Raw genomic sequence first — 21655 nt, 5'->3', positions numbered from 1 at the left:
TGTGTGTATATATATATATATATATACTGAAAAGAAAATATTAAATAGAATTCTGGTGGAAAATAGACAAATCAATTTTCCGTTTAAATCTATTAGAATCTATTCAATCGAGATAACCAGATGTTTAATTATGATGACCTGCAGAATTCCGGTTGATACAATCAAAATATGCTAGTTTGTTTATTCTCAACTAGAAATTTTACTCAGTGCATTAATTAAACTGTTTATATTTTGCATTAAATTACAAATAATAAATAAAGAAAAACTGTGGAAATGTTTCTCAAATATATTTTACAAATATAAGCTTTATTTAAAAGTCCATTAAGTGCAAATCTTACATTTTCTTTGCGTGGAACAATCTTAATACATGAAATTTCTAAAGAACACCATTCACCTAATCCGCCAACTTGTTCACATTTATTAACACAGAAATCATTTTAGATTAGTATTTCCTCGGTATGCTTCATGATTACTAAAAACATTCTAAAACAAAAACCGTTATTATTTTAACTTTTTCTCTTACAAGATATATAAAGTCACAAACTAGTGAATTGAGTTAGATGTATTGGAAAAAAATTTTGATTGCATTGATTGAAATTCTGGCTTAAAATAAACAAATCAAAATTTTTTGGTTGAATTCATTATATTTAATTCTAGTTAGATAATCACAATTTTAATTGATATAATCAAAATCTTCTGTGATTTATTCACTTTTAACCAAAATTTTTTCAGTATAACCGAAAGATAATTTATCAGCAATTTATATAATTTATTTAACTAGCAAATTATAACAGATTGAATAAAAAAGTACTAATTGTCCATTTTTAACCAATTAATGTAACCAGACTTTTTTCCAATATGTGGATTAAAATGGGAACGATCATGTAACGAAATAAGTTTTCGTCCGGTAAAGGTCATTCGCGCAGTTTCTGCGCATACAAAGTCACACGCCATCAAACTGCTCGGTTCGCGTGCCATTAGAGATCTCGAGGATCTCATGGCGTAATACAATCGCGTTCTTCTTCAGCGTCAAATAAGGCACAGTTACGATATCTACACCAGTCTCTCACCGGTTCACAGTCTAGCACATCTTATGCAAATTAGGTGACTCTGAACAAAGTACGGAAGATACTTGAATCGACGGTAGTTCTTTGGCGGTTTTAATCGCTTTCATTTGCTGACTCTCACTTTTTTCATTCATTTCTTGTTTCTGCTTCAGAATGCAATATTTTAATATTACGCTCGTTATCTATGGTATTTGAAAAACGATAATTAAATAAAAGTTGAATTAAAATCCATTTTAAATTGAGATTTTTATTACGGAGTAGTTCTAATATTTAATTTTTCAAAACATTGCCATTATTATAATTTTACATTGAAAATCATCACAGAAAAAAATTGTTGCAATTATCATAATTTATGTATAATTTATAATCTCTTTTAACTATAATTTATATTTTTATTGTAGTTATTTTTATTATATATTTTTTGATAGAATTATAAATATAATTATTACTAACATTTACAGCAATAATATGATTGTAAAATAAAATTCCTATTGCTCATATAATTATTTTAATAACTGTAATTACAAATGCCAAACATTTTTATCTCAATGCAAATTCTTCTAACTTTGGACATATAATATTGATGGATTTCTATTACTTATAATATGTGTGCACAACATAATACCCTACGAAACCTCTCGGTAGCTAATCAAGCCTTCATGATATAATCTGTAGATTAAATAAGGCTATATGTTAACGAGTAACTTTCAACAAGTAGCAGGATTAGCGAAATTGTCGTGCAATAGTTTAGCACCGGCGCGATGCGATAATTGAAATTCTTGCTTAAGTCAATCGAGGGTTAAAGATTGGCGCAGATTGTAACTTGCATAACTCTACACGTACGTATAATTAATTAGTGTCGTCGTTTTGTTGTGAATAAATTTTGATATTGTCATAAAAATTAGTATGACTGATTTGGTGACAAAGTAATTTTTAAATTATATGGTATTTGTACATAGAAATTATAAATGAGAAATACAGATACGTACGTAATAAGATAAATTTTACGTCATTGGCACATTCTGCATGCGGTGCAAAAATATTTATCTGCAATATTCTTCAGCATTTAACATACAAGATAAAAGAAACATGTATTCGATCATTAACAGGAAAGCACGAGTCTCATGTGAAAGATTTTTGCATCGCATTGTAAGAAATATTACGATATTTTCGGATTAATGTATTATCAAAATGACTACGTAAACATTTTCAATGTTTCCTAATTAAATAAATATCTTTTAATTGTTCAGATTATTAATTAAATATAGATATATAATAAAAGAAATATATTAAAACACAAATTAATAAAACTACAGCTTAATTGCTATAACAAAATATACGTTATAATTACTGATTAGAATAACATAATAAAAAAAAATTAAATCTGTTACACTCTATATATATATATATAAATATATATGTATAAATTAAACAATTATGGAGAATAATAACGTTGTTTACTTATACAAATATATATTTGAATTGTAATCTACGATTAACCGATTATGATATTAATTGGTCATTTTGTAACGCAATCGTAACTTTCACTGATTTATTCCGTTGCCTCGACTGAATGTCAATGACTGCGCATCGTTAGCGATCCGCAAAAATGTCGTAATTACTGCCGAAGCATGTGCTCGGCATGTGTTACGCAAACAGATCTTCTAAATCCCCAGATTATTGTCCACTGACAGAATGATGAATGGTCCTGTTGACGATTCGTCACGTGCGAAGATTCGGTATCTTCACATTTTACTTCGTTTAATCGTCATAATTGCCATCACTAAACGATTTGTTCAATTATTGAACTATTAGAGTTGATATATGTTACGAGCAAAGGATGAACATAATAAAGACATAGATATTTTTTCACGAAAAGAATGGTTTTGCTGAAGTATTTAAAGATTTAGATAGATACACATCTAAAAATAATTTCTGACTCTCAAAATAATTATGTAACTCAAAATGAAGTATCAAAATTTTTTACATCATTGTTCAGCATGTTTGAATAAATATTTTAATGATTTAACAAAATTATTTTCAGATTCATATCTAACTAATTTTTAGACATTTCAACAAAATTATTCTTTCGATGTACTTATAAAATTATAATCATTTCTTATAAAACTGATTTTGCATCTGTTTCTGGTAAAATGAAAACTATTTTTAAACATTTTTTTTTTAATTAATTACTCTGTGAACAGAAACATTAAATATTAAGACAAGATTTATAAATTTTTGTTGCAATTGTAATATTAATAGTATGTTACAAATAACCTTTAAAAAAATTAATATCAATTAGTATAAGTCATAGATTGTGAAAGTAATCGTTTCGGTGAACGAGTTGAGGATTCATCGCTAATACAAATTAATTATTGTAAGTCCTTGGAACTCGTGATGGATTATGACAATTTTGAAATTAATTCGACGCAGTCATATTTATGGTTCGTCCTCACATCGTATCTCGATATTAACGTGTTAACATAGAAATGTATTATTTCAATAGTCCATCAAAATGAGAGAATTCTTGATGTCACTTGACCATTTCGGTGACCTCCTAAAAATAAATGCCTCTATAATATTTTACTATTAGTTTAGCATATATAAATGCATGTACCCATTCAAATACTCGTTTTGCAAGCGGAAAAGCGGAAGCAAAGCTTCGGAAATCTGCTGACTGTGTATTAATGAGAAAACTCGAGCTTCATCATTCCGCGGTTATCAAAGGAATTAATCAATGATACTTATAGAGCTGTCATTAAGTGTGGTTTATCAGAATTTGTCCGTTCAATTGATAGTATTTAAAAAATGTCTTTGAAGGACTTTTTTCAAGCTGTTACAGCCTTGAAAAAATTCATATGTTTTTAGAATTGCAAGAAATTTGTGTTTATATGTTGCGTAACAAAAATTTCCTTTTTAATATTGTAAGAATTTGATTCAAAAATTCCGAAAACGCGTTTTACCTAGAGATTAAAGATATTTTAAAATCATTATTTTATAATACAATAAATTGTATTTAGTTGTTATTTTACTGTATTTGTAATATAAGAATGTCACATTTACAGGTGAAATATTAATAACGATTTTGCAATTACATATATCTTAAAACTCCATGTTTTAGAAACATTTGCATTGCCCAAGAATGTTTTTCAAGACTGCAAAATTTTATCATAAACTTAACTGCAATACATACATAGACAATTTATTAATTTCACTTATCTTTTCGGGATTTAAAAATTGATCTACAAAAATAATTTCAATGTTTGGAATTTTTAGATTTTTATCACAATAATGAAATTTAAAAATCACAAAAATATACTGTAAAGTTCATAATGTTTAATTAAATTATATCAGAATTATTTGAGTTATTTTTAATCATTCCTAAGTCGTCACTATTTCTACTCAACACCGTCGTTAATTTAAATATTAACTAAAACAATGTAATTAAAAAATCTTACTTAAGAAAGTATTATTTGGTCTCTCAGCAATCTGGAGGTATTAAATTTGCAATTAGATTTACTATTTAAATTTATAGTTTATTATATAGTTTAGCAGATGTATTAATATAATATGTATAGTGTTTACTTCGAAACTAATCACAGAAATAGATTAATAGATTAATAGATTTATATTAAAGATACCAGAAGATTTGCGGGTTATCGCCGGGTTTTTGTTTAGATTATCAATGTTTCATGAATCTTGCTATTCACTTCATTAGGACGAGGAGCGCACTGATACTGAGCTGCTCCTCCGCGGGAAACTCCTTTCATGGATTAATTTATATTTTGACACATAAAAGTTAAAAATTACAAAATGTTATTTGACTTAAGGAATTGGGTTATTATTGCTCCTTTGATTTAACAGCATATTATAATGCAATAACAGTTCGTGCTGTGGATGACATAACTTTTTAATTGCCCCTCGACTTAATTAAAAATTTCAACTTCTAAATTCGAGCTATCAATGCGTGATATAATATCCTCGAAATACAATCCATGATCTCTTGTTGCAAAAGAAATGCAAAGCAGTGTTATGTGATATAGAAAGCGAAACGTCTCAGAATCCATCATTACAACGCCCGATCATTATCTATCAATATCAAACAATCATTCGTCAACAAGATACGAACACAAAATCAAGATTTTCGCGATACGATGACGCCATTTCACATTCACAGCGTTCGTACGATATGCCAACGTTTTATTACATTTATCGGGCACTGTTCTCATCTCCCATATCTTTGCCTCTCGCGTAGCCGCGTCGATCAGCCAAACTGCAGCCAAGTAACCGGTTGACCAGCGATGCCGTTCATTGTGGTATTTTGATTATGTAATAACGGGTCTCTGCGGGACCAAATTGGTCAGTAAATTTCAAGATGAGCCCACGTCCTTTCGTAATAACGATAAATACCCAGCTGTCCTTTTTCTTCTCCCACCTATTTTTCTCATCGTGAACCGGACAGAATCGATCTTGCGAGGTCAACCGCCGGTCTGCTTGCGTAATGCAATTATAATGCGGCTCATCATCATCAGCGCGAACTTTTGCCTTTCGGCGAGAAGATTCGTCGCGACACAAGACTGGATTCTATTTAATTATACGTCCCATAAAAATTCGTGAAATATAAACTCGTCATTATATATTCTCTTATACTAATATTTTTTAGGCTTTCATGGCCGTATCAATCAGTATAATTGTATTATATTAGTCAAACCGACGTTGATGGGTCAGCAAAATTGATGTTGATTTATTTAATCATTTTTGGCTAAGAAGTCTTCAACTTATATTTTTATTGTAAGATATAAAAAAACTCGAAGTTTTTACTGCAATGCCATCGCAACATGAACCAGTGCTTACATATCATTACGCCTAATACGAGGAGGAAAGTACTTTTTATGATACATTCACGACGAATGGATGAGTTACTGGAAGTTTCTTATTATGTAACACGCGATCAGTTAAATGCATATGGAAACGTCATGAGGTTGAAAAGCAAAGACACAAGTTTTTCGTTTGCACGTACTGATCTGGCTTGGAAAAAAGGCTCTGTCATGTTAAGCAGTGAAAACAACGTACTACATAGCCGGGACTTTTGTCGGTGTTTAACAATAGCTTCGTCAGTCTTTCCGAGCCGCGTTGTTCTTCGACGACAGAGACGTGACGCCTCGCCGTATGCAGAAAGTAATTACAAGTCGCAGGTGCAATAAGACGCTGGTAATTATGCGAGGCTTCATACTTTCATAGATTGCGTAGTAATTAATATTGACTGGTTATTAATGAACAAATAATTAATAATGACGCGTAAATATCAGTTGATGCAAAATCTATCTTTACTCATTTGTTATTAATATATTAATGTATGATAAGTATATGCAACTTGGAATATCTGGAGAATTGTAAATTACTACAGCAAATTACTGAAATATACATTACTCTAATTAAAAAGAAAGCGTCGCAAAAAAAGGCTAATAAAATTTTTTACAAATTTGTGAAGCTAAATTAGGTCAAAGATGAGAATTGTATTTGTAATGTAGTCTTCACGTGTTTCTTAAATCTGATAATTACATTAAAAATGATTTTGCTGAAATATCTAGAAATTTAGCTAAAGCTCAGAAAAGAATTTTACTGGATGATTAAAATAATTATGTAAGATTCTAAAGCATGATAAGTTATACTGCAAAAAGTTTAAACAAGCAATCGGTTTGATCGTCTTACATAATTATTTTGATAGTCCAACAAAATTATTATTTAAATCTGTCTAGCTAAATTTTTAGATACTTTATCAAGACGTCCTCTCCGTATAAATAAATAAAAAATTTATAAACAAATTTACATTTGTACAAATTTATAAAAAATTTACATATTTTATAATATTTTCCTAATTTTACTGATTTTGTTCGTCATTTCGTTATGCGTAACGTAATATCTAACGTCGTGACTTTTAGAGATACATATGACACAATCAAGTGGAGATTACGCTAATCGATACAAACATTTATCATCGTTGAGTGAGATAATTGGAAAGCACCTGTCCTGAAGGCTTTAACCGTGCTTTGTTAGTACTAGTAAGACGTAACTTACTGGCGGTTCGCACGAATTATGCAAGATACAATATTTGCACCTTATAAGGTTGACCCGGCTGTACACGCTCATCCATTAAACGCACACTTATTAAGCCTGTTTCGCTAAGAGGAGTCTGCCATATTAAACCAAACCCGATAAATTGCTTTCTCCACGGTTAGCGTCCACCAACTACGGCGCGATTCGCAGTGTCTGGGTGTCGTATGCGAATTATGGCACCTGCTTTTTTTCATCAAGGATGAGCGTTACGTAGAGAATCCCTCTTGTGAAATGGAATTCTTCCCGAATCTGAAGCTCTGTTGCATTGTGATATACACACGCACACACGCACACACGCAAACACACAATAATTTTATTGAAATATAATATACGATAATGTTTTATACAAACAAAGTAATAGAATAACACTTCAAAATATGAGACATCAGCAATAATGCTACTTATGGACAATAGATTCTTTATATATTTAATACATAACAATACATTAAAGAAAGACGTGATTTTTAAGAAAAATAAGAATACAACTTTTAATTTCTTTTTCTTTTTTTTCTTCTTACGTTAGGCATCTGTGCTACACCTCTTTCATATGCTTGAGATGCGCACGCTGATTATTCAGTTGCCACGAGCATATTACTTTAATTTATTTTACATTAATACACACACACACACACACACACACACACACACACACACACACAAATTCTTATTTATTTATGCATATTTTGTTTACATTTTGTCTAATTTTTACATAAACGATTATATGAAATATTACATTAACTTTTCCGGATTCCTTTTAGTACGCGCTATACATTTGTTACATTACTTGCTTTCATAATATAATATATGCTGTAGTAGACGAATACTAATGATACAACTTCATGAACCATCTGTTATAAATGGTCATATAATCACGAGATGAGGATTATTAACTTGTAAACTTATTGTTGAATCTCTTTATCATCCGTTTTTTACAATCAATATTCCATCAATAATGTAATTATATATTAATGGACACTATTTATTCGATAATCCGCTATTACAAAATATGTAATGTGACTAGTAGTTACCATTACCACGACTTTTTATTACCATGCGTACGTTCCTTACGCGAACAGAATATTAATTCGATAATATTCCGATGTAACCTTTTTAGATATTAACAGCTCCTGTTAAATCCTTGACATTTATTTAACAGGAAAGGTTACTAATAATAATTTGCATATATACATATAAAATCCAAAAAATATTCGAAAACACTACTGAAATAGAATGTACTTATTCATAAGAGTAATAAATTTGTTAAATGTTCTTAGGATTTAATTAAAATGTTATAAAGATTTTTCGTGCTTTAAATCATCTTCATTTACAAACATTTACAAAAATTAATATAAATCTTTTATTAAGTAATTATTACATCAACTGAAATTTTAATACCCTGGGGTTATATAGAAAGTTTTTAATTGCTTATTGTCGTTTTTAATTATTATAATAAAATCTATTTCTGTAAATGGCATGTGCGACACTTTCTGGAGGGCCTTTTCATTTATCCGCGCAATTTTCTCAGCAAGATCCGCACAAAAGAAATTCTATATCTTTGCTGATTATACCTCGCGATTTGATCGACTCTCTTCCGTGTATCCAATAGCGACAGTCGCGTGATTAGAAATTTTAACACTCGATTGCGTTGCGTAACACATTTTGCACCTTACACGATCCATACATCGACCCAATGAGAAAAAGGCCATCGAAGTCCATGTCACTTATCGACGGCATCTCGCGGACACTCGCTTTCTCCAAATGTAAATGAATCTAAAGATACTTTGTGAGAGTGATCGATTGTTCACTTAATCTGCATGGATCACACCTATCGCATAACGCTGAACAAATTAGGATAAACATACTACCGGGTGTTCGCACTTATTATGCTCTAATAATTGCCCTACTTGTCACGTGCAGCGAGAGAATCGTTTGAGATAAAAATGATGCCCGTGTGTACCTGCACAACGGAGTTTCGAAAGCTTCTTTACGTGTTATTGCGTTGCGTTTTAAATTTAAATGATCCCTCAAGACTCTTGAGAAAGCAAAGCTCCTCCTCCTCTTTCTTAAAGTCTTTTGAGCATCCTACAATTGCAAGAATAAGATGATTACTCATGTCACCGGTAAATGGTTTGCAAATAAATTCCGTCATAAATTCCATCAAAGATAACTTCTAGCATTCTGCGGGAGCAAAAAGGGAAGGAACGGTTTATACCTTGCAAATCACGGTTCTTTTTCACAAAATAATATTTCACAGATACTTGCAAGGCACTTTGCAAGAATATTGTTCGCGAGTTCCTTTATATTTACATAACTGTGTAATTTTCAGAGAGACTTGAACTTATGCCGGCTTCAATAAAACGGACACTTCCTATACAAAGTTTTCATTTACATAATAATGATGTTCTACGCGGATCGGTCTTCTGGATCAGTTTAATGAATGCCTTGAGGATGTGTGTGTGTGTGTGTGTGTGTGTGTGTGTGTGTGTGTGTGTGTGTGTGTGTGTGTGTGTGTGTGTGTGTGTGTGTGTGTGTGTGTGTGTGTGTGTGTGTGTGTGTGTGTGTGTGTGTGTGTGTGTGTAATTGTATCCATGTCACGACACGAGTTCATGATTAGCTATTTTAGAAAAAATAAACAACTAAATATGGGTAATAACAAAATAAGAATATAAACAAAATTAATTTAAAACTATTTATTTAAAATTAACAAATATAAATTTTGCTGCAAATTAGTTTAATAAAATTATTTTAAATGTGATATAAAATATAATATATAGTAGATCTCTCTTTAGAGTTTGGTTCATTTATGAGTTTGAGAGTGCAATTCTGAACCTTTGCGATTGCGTCTTTAAGATCACTTTATAAGATAGCTGTTGATGACCACCATGCATCTTATCTGAATAATGCAGTATCTATGTTTGCACGTTTATATATTGAATAATGCTCACAACCATCCATAACGATATTGTATACACGCAACGATGAATTTTATATATTATTATAATTAATGTCTAAATCATATCATGTGTTTCGTTAAATTATTGTCTTTCAAATAAGTCGTTGATTTTAAATTGTATCAAATTTAATATTGAGAATGACCCAATTAGGGTCGAAACGTTTGTAATAATAAACTTTTGTTTTTTAATAACACAGCATTAAGACCTAACGTGGCTTGTAGCCCTATACTTATTATTTATTTTATATACATTCTATACATTCGGTTCTGATTCTGTGAGCCCACAAAATCGGAATATTGATTTGAAATCTTTTTAATAGAAATATTGGAAAATTAAAAACGTTCAGTTTGCTAAAAACTTTTTAGATATGCATTATAATAAATAGCCTAATAAAATAACATTCTCAAAATTCTTTTAATAAATTCTTCACAAACTTCTATTTATTTATGCGTTAAAGCTAACTTTAATTAGATTTTAATTATATATTGAAAATCAGAAATTTTAAATTATAAAATCGTAAATTTTATTTTTTTTTATTTTATTACATTATGAACTTTAGGACGATAGGATATTTGCCACAATTTCATAATCTGTATCGTTTCTTTGGCAAACCGACTTCAGCACTTGTATAAAACCTTTCACACTAAGCAAGATACAAGGGAGAGGTTGTCTTTTTCCCGTGCAGCACCCGCTGCTTTCAGTATAAATTATAAAGCTAAAGGTCACCGGACGCGCTTCTTCGAGACAGGATTATCGTTCGTCGAGCACAGATGCGGCTATTTAATTCGTCAGAAGTGTCAGTTGCATCTGATGAAATGAAACATGCACCTTTGAACCCATTAATGAGACTATATCTCGACTTGCAGGTGCCAGATTATCCATATAATTATACATATTAAAGAAACAAATAAACGTATTATTACAGAAAAACATTTTTGTTGTAACATAACAAAAAATTTAAATATGAAATATGTTGCACACTAAATATACCAAGTACAAAAATTAAATAAGAAAAGAAACGAGAAATTAAATATAAAAATAAAAACAGCATACTAAAAATATTTAATTTTATAAATATCAAACAATAAAATCCAATACAATAAATATATAAAATCTACATTAAAAAGCATTTATAATAGTTAATGCTTAATTGTTTAAAATGAAGCACGTGCTTTGCAGTATAAAAATTTACATATACGTATATATATATAATATATTAATGGGACGCACGTATAATTGTAGAAAATGGCACTATTTGCATCATTAAACATTAATCAATGAAAAGACGATACACCATTCAGATACAGATTCTATGCTCGCAAACCTTTCACGATCATCATCGTCATATTATAATACATAGCGTCTTATGGCCGAGATGTGTTATGTAAGATCACCGTTGGTGAAGCGTGAGATTATCCCACGGAGATGATCTTCGATATATTATGATATATATTACGATTGCATACGTGAATGCTTGACTAATTACTACGGCAAAAAAAGTAAATAAAGTGATTTTTATTTATTTTTTTTATCAACTATCCTTGGCGCGATAATTATCTAGGAAGCTTTAATGCAAAAAATATTTCTAATGATAGTTGTCGTTAATCAAATATACATAATCAAATTAATTTTTATCATAGACATAGTAAATACTTCGGATATGTCGTACGTGTGAGAGAGAAAACAACTCAAATCTTTTTTCTCTCTTTAACAGATAGAGAACTGTCTTCTAACAGAAAATAAAAGAAATCTGAGTTGTATTTTTTCTCTCTTTCTCATTTACGGGCTGTAAACCATTTGGTCGTAATGGTATGCTTGATCTGTACTGTGTCTATAGTGAAATTTTAATGAAAGTTGTGTTACAGTGGAACCTGCTGTGGGCGGCCATTCTGGTGGCCGTGCTCTCCACGTGTCATACGGATGCAAAGAGAAGCAAACGTGCAATAGAAAACAGCCCACAGTTCCAGGGTTATAATTATGAGCCACCATCTAAACCTTTTACTTTACCACCTCCGTAAGTAGTAAATAATCTGAAAATCCTAAAATACTTATACGTATATTTTAGGATTTTCAGATTATTTATATATATATATAGAGAGGAAAGTCGCCGCTACTAACATAAATCTTCTAAAGATACATTCTTTATCTTGTTGTTTAAATTATAAAAAAGTTAATTACTTCAAATTCGACACAATATTACAATAATTATTATATCTGATAGAAAATATTTTCTTATTTGTAATTATGTTTCTAAAGTTTTATTTTTAAGAAATATCCAAAAACAAAATGATATGATATCGGAGACTTTCCTCTATCAATCTGATTAGATTTGTCTTTAAAAAGTTTTGTTTGTGACAAAGCTATATTTATGTAATAATAATTAATAATTTCTTCAAACACATATCTATGATTACGTTGACAGAGTGACGTCATCACGGACAAGCATAATAACATTTAGACCAACTACGGTGACATTACCACCATATACTTATACAACTCCAAGAGTTCAGACGACGGTAAGAACACCCCCACCACCACCAAGAACATCAACATATGTGACACAAGGATATACATATACAACTCCGAGAACTCCATTCCCGACACCGCCTAGAACGCCATCGCCACCGCCACCGCCACCACCAAGGACGCCACCGCCACCGCCACCGCCACCACCAAGGACGCCACCGCCACCGCCACCGCCACCACCAAGGACGCCACCGCCTCCACCAAGATATACATATACAACTCCGAGAACTCCATTCCCGACACCGCCTAGAACACCACCACCGCCGCCTAGAACACCGCCACCAGTAACAAGCGCAGGATACGTTTATACAAGTCCAAGTACAGAATTTACATTGCCACCGAGAACACCGCCACCAAGAACCGTGCCGCCACCAACTTCTCCACCGCGAACACTACCACCATATTTACCACCTGTGAAGACTCCACCACCATACACAAGGCCCCCATACACACCACCTCCACAAACTCCTCCACCGAGAACACAGCCACCATACACAAGGCCTCCATACACACCGCCTCCACAAACTCCTCCACCGAGAACGCTGCCACCATACACAAGGCCCCCATACACACCGCCTCCACAAACTCCTCCACCGAGAACGCAGCCACCATACACAAGGCCCCCATACACACCACCTCCACAAACTCCTCCACCGAGAACGCTGCCACCGTACACAAGGCCCTCATACACACCGCCTCCACAAACTTTTCCACCGAGAACGCAGCCCCCATACACACCACCTCCGCAAACTCCTCCACCACGAACACCACCACCATATTTACCACCTGTGAAGACGCCACCACCATACACAAGACCCCCATACACACCACCACCACAAACTCCTCCACCGAGAACGCCGCCACCGTACACAAGACCCCCATACATTCCACCTCCACAAACTCCTCCACCGAGAACGCCACCACCATACACAAGGCCCCCATATACATCTCCTCCGCAAACTCCTCCACCAAGAACACCGCCACCGTACATTCCACCTCCACAAACTCCTCCACCGAGAACGCCACCACCATACACAAGGCCCCCATATACATCTCCTCCGCAAACTCCTCCACCAAGAACACCGCCACCGTACATTCCACCTCCACAAACTCCTCCACCGAGAACGCCACCACCATACACAAGGCCCCCATATACACCTCCTCCGCAAACTCCTCCACCAAGAACACCGCCACCGTATATTCCACCTCCACAAACTCCTCCACCGAGAACGCCGCCACCATACACAAGGCCCCCATATACAGCTCCTCCGCAAACTCCTCCACCAAGAACACCGCCACCGTATATTCCGCCTCCTCAAACTCCTCCACCGAGAACGCCGCCGCCATACGTACCGCCCCCACAAACTCCTCCACCAAGAACACCACCACCTCCTCCACCTCCACCTAAAACCGCACCTTCTTATTTGCCTCCACTTCCAACTAGACCTCCTTATGTACCACCAAGAACAACAACACGAGAAACTATAGAATATGAAGCTGGATCATTCGATACTGTATTTGGAAGATATACAACGAAAACACCTACTCGTTTTACTACAAGACCTACACCAAGAATTACCACACAATATATTGCTCGACCTATTCCTCAAATAAGTACGCAAGTCACTGCTCAGCCATCTACTTACCTTCCGCCTTACTCTGAGCCATCCACCAGATATACCCCAACTGTACACACGATTCCTACGACCAGATACACTCCACCAACGACTAGATACACTCCACCCACGACTAGATACACTCCACCCACGACTAGATACACTCCACCCACGACCAGGTACACCTACACCCCAACTACAACCAGATATACTTCTACCACTACAAGATATACTCCATCTATAAGAACGACATTTTCGAGTAGCACGTATAGTCAAACTACACCTGTCTATTCGTCGACCACTCCGTCAACTTTTACTCCAACTCGACCACCACCATATCTTCCGCCGTCAACCCAAAGACCAGTATATCCAACTGTGACACCGCCGCCGCCACCTGAACCTATTTACAGCCTTACACCAAGCACGCCAACTTTGCCGCCACCAACCGGAAGGCCTGCACCACCTCCAACACTGCCGCCTACAACACCTAGGCCAACTTTAGGATACAATTATCCGATTCCCGATATTCCGTTTGAAACTCGCAAACGATGAAAATGACATGGGCTGACATGAGCAGCTTGCAGGGCGTTACCAATTAACAAAATCTTAAATATTAGTATGTGTAATATTAATATTAGCAAAGATTATTTAATGGCTAATATAGGTAACGCAGAATTCTTCGCCAGACATTTAGAGAGTTGTCATCTTTTTTATATATCGATCATTTTCGCTACACTATTTTTTCTAAATAAGAATTTAGTCGGCCAACGTACGAATGTCTCTTTATATATGTAATAAGTATAGAAAAGAAATAAAAATTTTTAGAAAAATGTACTTACATACCTTTTCACTTTAATGTAAAATGTATTTTTAATTTAATACAAACAACACATCGAAATTATTCCCAAATGAAATAATTTCCAAATGTTGCGTATTTTACATTTTATAAAATTCAGCAATGCATTTAACGTGAGAATAAGATATATACACACACACACACACACACACACACATCACCCCCCAACACACACACACACACACACATATACACAGAGAGGATTGTATATGTATATACAATCAGTGAGAAGCATACATATTTGTACATTTGAAAGCGTAATTATAATATATATACGTATAAAAAATTATAATTGCATAGTTTTATTTTGTTTCTTAAATATATTAACAAATTAACATACGTCACGTAAGCATTAAAATATGTTTAATCATAAAAATGTTTTATTTTACAGATATAGATTAAAAGTTTGATGTACATTACAGTTTGGAAAAACTATAAATTAAAAAATTGACATTTATAGGATTACTTTCTTAAATATCCATAAAAATATTTTTTTTAATAATAATCCTTTAGATTTAATAACATTGAATATAAAAAAAATTATTTTATTGTTAAATAAATTAATTAAAAAGTGTTTCCAAACTTTTAGTCCGGAGTGTATTTAAAACTATTAGTATCACAGTCGATATTTAATTATAGACTTTTTCATGATAATTACAAATATTTTTCTTTTAAAGAATATATTAATTAATATATTAATGAGTCAGTTTTTTCAAAGGAAAATTTTTATTTATAACTCGCAGCGATTTATAGTAAATTTCTATAGATTTATACACATAAGTACCTATTCTGTATAATAAACATATTAAAATCCTCGCTGCAAGTGTTCGACCGCTTTCTATTATTCCTGATACTTGCGTATAGACACTTGTGACAAAAGCGCTTATCACGGGTAAGAAATTACGGTGTCGCTTTGACGAATGAGTGGACGAAAATGGAACGTTAGTAGCGTATTTAGCAGGTCAAGCACCGGAACGGTGAGAGAGAGAGATTTTCCTTGCATGTATGCTCCGGTGGCACTCGAGTCCTGGCATCGAAATAAGTAGCCCATAACCACCTGCCTTCTACTTACCATAACGAGCCTCCCCCACAAACAAAGGAAATCTCCACGGCACTGATAGAATCACTAAGTGAAAACTGCGTGTCGAGAAATGCTTGATCGTTAGTTGCGTGGGGAGCGGCGAAAGAGTAACGTCGTGTGCTCTATATAATTTGAAATAGCAAATTATTAAGTTAAAAAAGTCTAAGTTGGGCCTAAAACAGTAGCAGTCGGGCTAAAACAGTCTTCTTCTTCGTTTCAAAATAATCATTGCCGACGAACACCTGTCGATCGTTCGCGTTTACAACTGACCGCAATGGCAAGGTGAAACAAATCGACAATTCGAGGCATGTCAACGGTAAGCTGATTAATTAAACTCAGTATCGTCCTAATGTGTAATCGTAAAGGATATCAGTCACCAGACTTCTCAGAAGGCGATGCTTGAAACTGGCAGGAGATCCGCCATAAGTACATCTGAGCTAGGACTTTATTCTGATCGCGGTGATCGATATAACAGGAGTCGCTACGGTTTAATTGTGAGAAAACTTGCGATCGGAGTTATGATAGTGGTAACGGTAATACTGGTGAGTAACCAAGTGTACAGAATTATTAATTAATTATTTGTTACATTTGTCAAGTGTTAGAAAATATTTCAGGACACAATTGAAGCTTATAATTGAAATTTATAACCGGAACTCATAACTAAAGCGGAAAAATTAAAATAGAAAAATTAAAAAGTAGAAAAATAAAAAAAAAACATAATATTGATCGGTATTGCCATAATTACATGACAAATAATTTTAATTACTGTATTTATCGAGTATGTTTAAGTTTTTTTTTACATATTTTGACAATCAATATATCTTTTTTCGTTATATAAATATGGATTTATTCCTTTGGTTACATCTGTCGTGGCATAATAATAACCCTGATTGATAAGACAACATTAATATTATATTACAAACACTTTGTTAACATTTTGGCTGCGTGCCACTTGGCGCTCGCAACGATCCTGAAATCATTCCATTTTTATTGTTTATCAAATATCAAACAAGAACAAGTAATGCTTGCGAGCGTTGCGAGCATCAAATAGGACGCATGCAAGTCACTCATATTTGAATGATACGTAAAATTGACCTCGTTATTGATTTGCGAATGAGAATTTTTATCCGATTAAAGATGATTTTACTAAATATTTAAGATATTGAATTAACAATATAAATTATATTAAACAAAACATTAACAATAAAATATTAAAATAATACACTAGATTTATTCAGTTTAATGCCAAAATTAGTTGGGTAATCAAAGTATTATATTAAGGTAGTTAAATCTTCAGAATTGGGAATATGAAATAATGAGTTACAACTCAATAGATGAAGCGATGTGTACCTATCTACATATATATTATTCATTTCCGTTTATATCTTACAATCGATGATTTCGCTACATCTTCTATCGTACAACTTGTGTCGGATGATGACCTTGCACATCGAAAACTCTGTTGATTCGCGAAACATCCTGTTTCGCACGATTTTGTTACACGTGCCTCCGAGATGACAATAATCAAACGGTACAGAGTTTTTCGCGAGTTTCTTCCACGCGCAAAGAACAATAGGCATAATTATAGTTTGCGCGTTTTCTCCGGTGATTAATGTTGAAGACGTGTGTGGAATTGTAATTTCACCGTGAATCTTTGGGTATCCCTTCTATGCATGGGGAGTCAAGCGAGCGAAGATTTCTACATGCTTCACATATAGGGCGTTAACTGTGTTTCGGTACAGATTAACCATCGTCTGCCAGGGAACATGGGTTAATTGCACCTTTGTTGTTTCAAAAGCTGTATATATAAATATCATTTGCTGATTTATAAATTGTTAATTGTACAATTGTACAATTTCGCCTTGCAATCATTCATTTTCTTTCTACAGTGAAACTGAACATTAAATTTTTCAACGTCAATTAAGAACTAACATTCTGCTGCTTTCAAAAGTAGCGTAATGTTAACGTTAAGTTAACTAAAATTTTACAAAACAAGCTAAATTTTACTTTATCTAGCAGATATTAAAAACAATTTTATTAAAATAGCTTGGGGGGTATTATAAAAAAAAATATTTTATGTTTGTATTAAAACCGATCCTTATTAAAATGTTTATTAAATTTTTAATACCTGAGTGTTAATTTATCATGACATTGTATTATTTGAACATCTTGTCTTAAATTAATAATCAACATTTTTATATTTTTTGTTTTGCTTTTTTATATAATATTTATGTTATTTCCTAACATATTTATCTTAAATTGAATTAACACAATTTGAATAAACCATTTAGTTTAATATTATCGTAGGTGGCGATATTTATGTACGATTTTACGTCCGCCACGACGGGAAACAGTAAAATCAATCAGGAAACAAAACATATATACATACTACAGAATGCTCTCAAGAAATCACCAAATCTCTCGAAAAAGCTTATTAACTCCACGAATTTGTACGAAGCCATGATTAATCGATCGAATACGAGCGATCTTTTAATGGAAGATCGTTCGGATAATGAGAACTACGAAAGTCTCATTCAACGGAATACAACAGACGATATAATACCAGCCGAGACACGCATCGTGACAGCGAATGGACCCGAGATGAGAACGCAGAATCTGCACAATTTCAAGCAACGAAAGAGAGTGCTGAAATCCATAGAAGATGCCAATGAAAATGAGGAATCCGAATCCAAGCAATTGTTCGATAATCATGCGATTGTTTATCGTGTGAGACAGAGGTGAACTACATATTATCGTGCACAGAGAGAAAAGTTTTCAGTATTTGTGATTGTAATAACTTATAATCGTTTTTGGGGACAGTTATCTATTCTCTTTGGTATAAATCTATATAGCACAGAAGTTTGCAGCAACGTTTGAAATGTTACTGTGTATTGGAATGTTAAAATGTTGCTGTAATATTACTGGAATGATTTGTGCTGTATAGAGACTTATAAATGTTGTTATCTCTTAGAAAAATTTAATACTGTAAATATTACATTGGATGGTGATCGTTTATTTTGAATATTAAAAGCACTAACGTTAGTGCTTTTAATATTTCAAATAAGTAATTAATTACTAACCAATTTAATACCTACAGTATTAAATTTCTTTAAAAAGAGATTATATACTAACATTATAACAATAAAAATATAAAAAAATAGAGCTTCTAGTCATAACTATTTTGCCACACAATTATAGTCACAAATATCAAAAACTCTCTCAGTGTGATTAATCTCAACAATTACCTTAATGGCATAGCCAATTTCTTCGAATCGTCATTCATCAAAATCAATTGTTAAGAGCCGAAAATTTTTATTTAAACGACAAGCAACGATTTGTAAATGTCCATTTGGCAAAATATTATGACCTTCGTACAATGCAATGCGGAAGAATTAGCATATCGCGCAAATGGATGTTATATTAACGGCTCAATTCTCCCATCAATAAACCCGAAAATATGAATATCATTGACATCATTTTTATGATAATATACAGGGAATACTTTCTACGTTAGGTAACATTGTGTCATTGCGCGCCAAGTTGATTTTATATATAAATTGCACATTGCACAGACTCTCTCACCGACAGCGTCGTTCACCACTCGCTTACATTTCATCGTGACATGTAAAGAAAGAGAGAGCCGATCATAATGATATCGCAAGAATTTATATAACGCGTCAGGTAATTTTTACGCATCGGCCAGATTAACATGGGTAATTCTTCATCAATTTGGCAGATACAAACATCCGGATATGGACGAGATTGTAAGTACGGAGGAGCTGACGCGACCCACGCCGTTTCACTGGGAATTCAAGACGCCGCACCCGACGTCGTTCAAACGGCCGAGGTATCCACAGTTGACGCAATACCGATACCCGTACGTATCCAGGAGCATCCAGGACATCGTCAAGTATCTGACAAACAACGCCGAGATGCCGAATCGCGGCATCAAGTTTACCGGTGTCTACATGAACCCAAAGAAGTACGATCTGATCCCCGATATGGAGGAGATGATGTCCAACAACGATAAATCGGAAGAGATCGAGACGCCTCCATCATATCCAATCAAATCGGCGGTGTACAGTAACGATCCTTTTTATCAATACAAACCAAAACATCCAGCTGACGTTAATCTTTTAGCTACATCTAATGTGAGGTTTGTAAAATGGAAATTGTTATAATTTGTGAATCTAAGATAGTGAGCATATTAGATATTAATATGGAAAGAACGATTTTGTTAAAGTATCTAAAATTTAGACAAATACACAGATCTGAAAATAATATTAGACCATGAAAGTAATTATATATCTTGATGAGAAACAAAAAATTGATTCGGTTAAATGAGTTAGTTTTCACATATAATGTAGTTTACAATATGGTGAATAAAGCTGTCATAAATTCAAGGCTCAGTGTATAATTGTTTAGTTGCAAATATCGAAAGTGTACAACTTGTTGTGCTCACAGAGCACCTTTTACATTATAAGTGAAAACTAACTCATTCAATCTGAATCCAATTTTTCATACAATTAGTTCTTTATTGCGCTATGTTATTATATTACACAAAAATTAATTAATACAATTATGAGAAGATCGAGTGATATTGGATAATAGTTGTATTGGACATAAGAATTGTTCAAGATACTACACATATATCTAACATTTTAAGCAATTATCCGACACCGGCTGTTGTCAAATATTACCCAATTTTATCCTAATATACCTACAATTTATTTAAAGTACTAATCAAATCAATCTCTTTTAGATTCTCCCCGACTGGAGTACATAGATACAGTCCTTATTATGATCCTGTATATTCTCGACCTTTAATCACTTACAACAAACCTATCATATCGGAAACGCAGTACGAAACCACCGGCTCTTACTCGACAAACACTTTAGCAAAGAACCGAAAACCAAAGCCGTTCAGCGTGATGCTTGACATTTATCCTATTACCGATCTCGTGGAGCAAAATAAGAAGACAAGTTGGACCAGGCCGCAATCGTCTATAGACGATTACGATTTCAGAAGACCCGTTCAATATCGTGGACCAAAATTTTATGCGTCATCCCCGCAACCTATACCTCTCCTAGCTGGACCTAGTCCTACGCCTCTATCGGAAGAAGAAGAGAGAAAACAAATGATATTTCATTTAAACTTGTATCCTCGAAGAAAGAGTAAAATTTACAGGTGCGGTTCTCAATTTATCGCTAATCATCTTTAGTTCTTATCATTTCGTCGATTAAATCTACTTAAAAAAACCACTCTGGTGAAAATGCTTAGAATTTTTATACAAATTGATCTTTTCAAAAATACTGAGAAATCCCTATATCTTTTCTTAAAATTTTTCATGTATATAAATTATGAAATATTCTAAAATTTCTATAATTTTTTGTTTTATAAATTTCTTTTCTATTTTATAAACTTTTCCAAATTTTAT

At 33.3% G+C, this 21655-nt stretch overlaps 2 protein-coding genes across 2 annotated transcripts in view; both read left to right on the top strand.

The window, feature by feature from the left end:
* LOC108754405 (proline-rich extensin-like protein EPR1) overlaps nucleotides 1–15074 on the top strand; it is a 16727-nt gene extending 1653 nt beyond the window's left edge. Inside the window, exons 2-4 of the mRNA XM_018496654.1 lie at nucleotides 12004–12152; nucleotides 12561–13470; nucleotides 13516–15074. Coding sequence (XP_018352156.1) covers nucleotides 12004–12152; nucleotides 12561–13470; nucleotides 13516–14832 — 2376 coding nt within the window. The 3' untranslated portion in view covers nucleotides 14833–15074. The remainder of the gene's footprint in view (nucleotides 1–12003; nucleotides 12153–12560; nucleotides 13471–13515) is intronic.
* Nucleotides 15075–16295: 1221 nt separating this feature from the next.
* LOC108754431 overlaps nucleotides 16296–21655 on the top strand; it is a 6381-nt gene continuing 1021 nt past the window's right edge. The window contains exons 1-5 of the mRNA XM_018496702.1: nucleotides 16296–16533; nucleotides 16583–16759; nucleotides 18525–18955; nucleotides 19954–20373; nucleotides 20980–21405. Coding sequence (XP_018352204.1) covers nucleotides 16525–16533; nucleotides 16583–16759; nucleotides 18525–18955; nucleotides 19954–20373; nucleotides 20980–21405 — 1463 coding nt within the window. The 5' untranslated portion in view covers nucleotides 16296–16524. The remainder of the gene's footprint in view (nucleotides 16534–16582; nucleotides 16760–18524; nucleotides 18956–19953; nucleotides 20374–20979; nucleotides 21406–21655) is intronic.

Source organism: Trachymyrmex septentrionalis, unplaced genomic scaffold (genome assembly GCF_001594115.1).
Source record: "Trachymyrmex septentrionalis isolate Tsep2-gDNA-1 unplaced genomic scaffold, Tsep1.0 scaffold8, whole genome shotgun sequence".
Classification (NCBI taxonomy): Eukaryota; Metazoa; Arthropoda; class Insecta; order Hymenoptera; family Formicidae; genus Trachymyrmex; species Trachymyrmex septentrionalis.
Note: the sequence above shows the minus strand (reverse complement) of the source record. Positions and strands in the feature narration are given on the sequence as shown.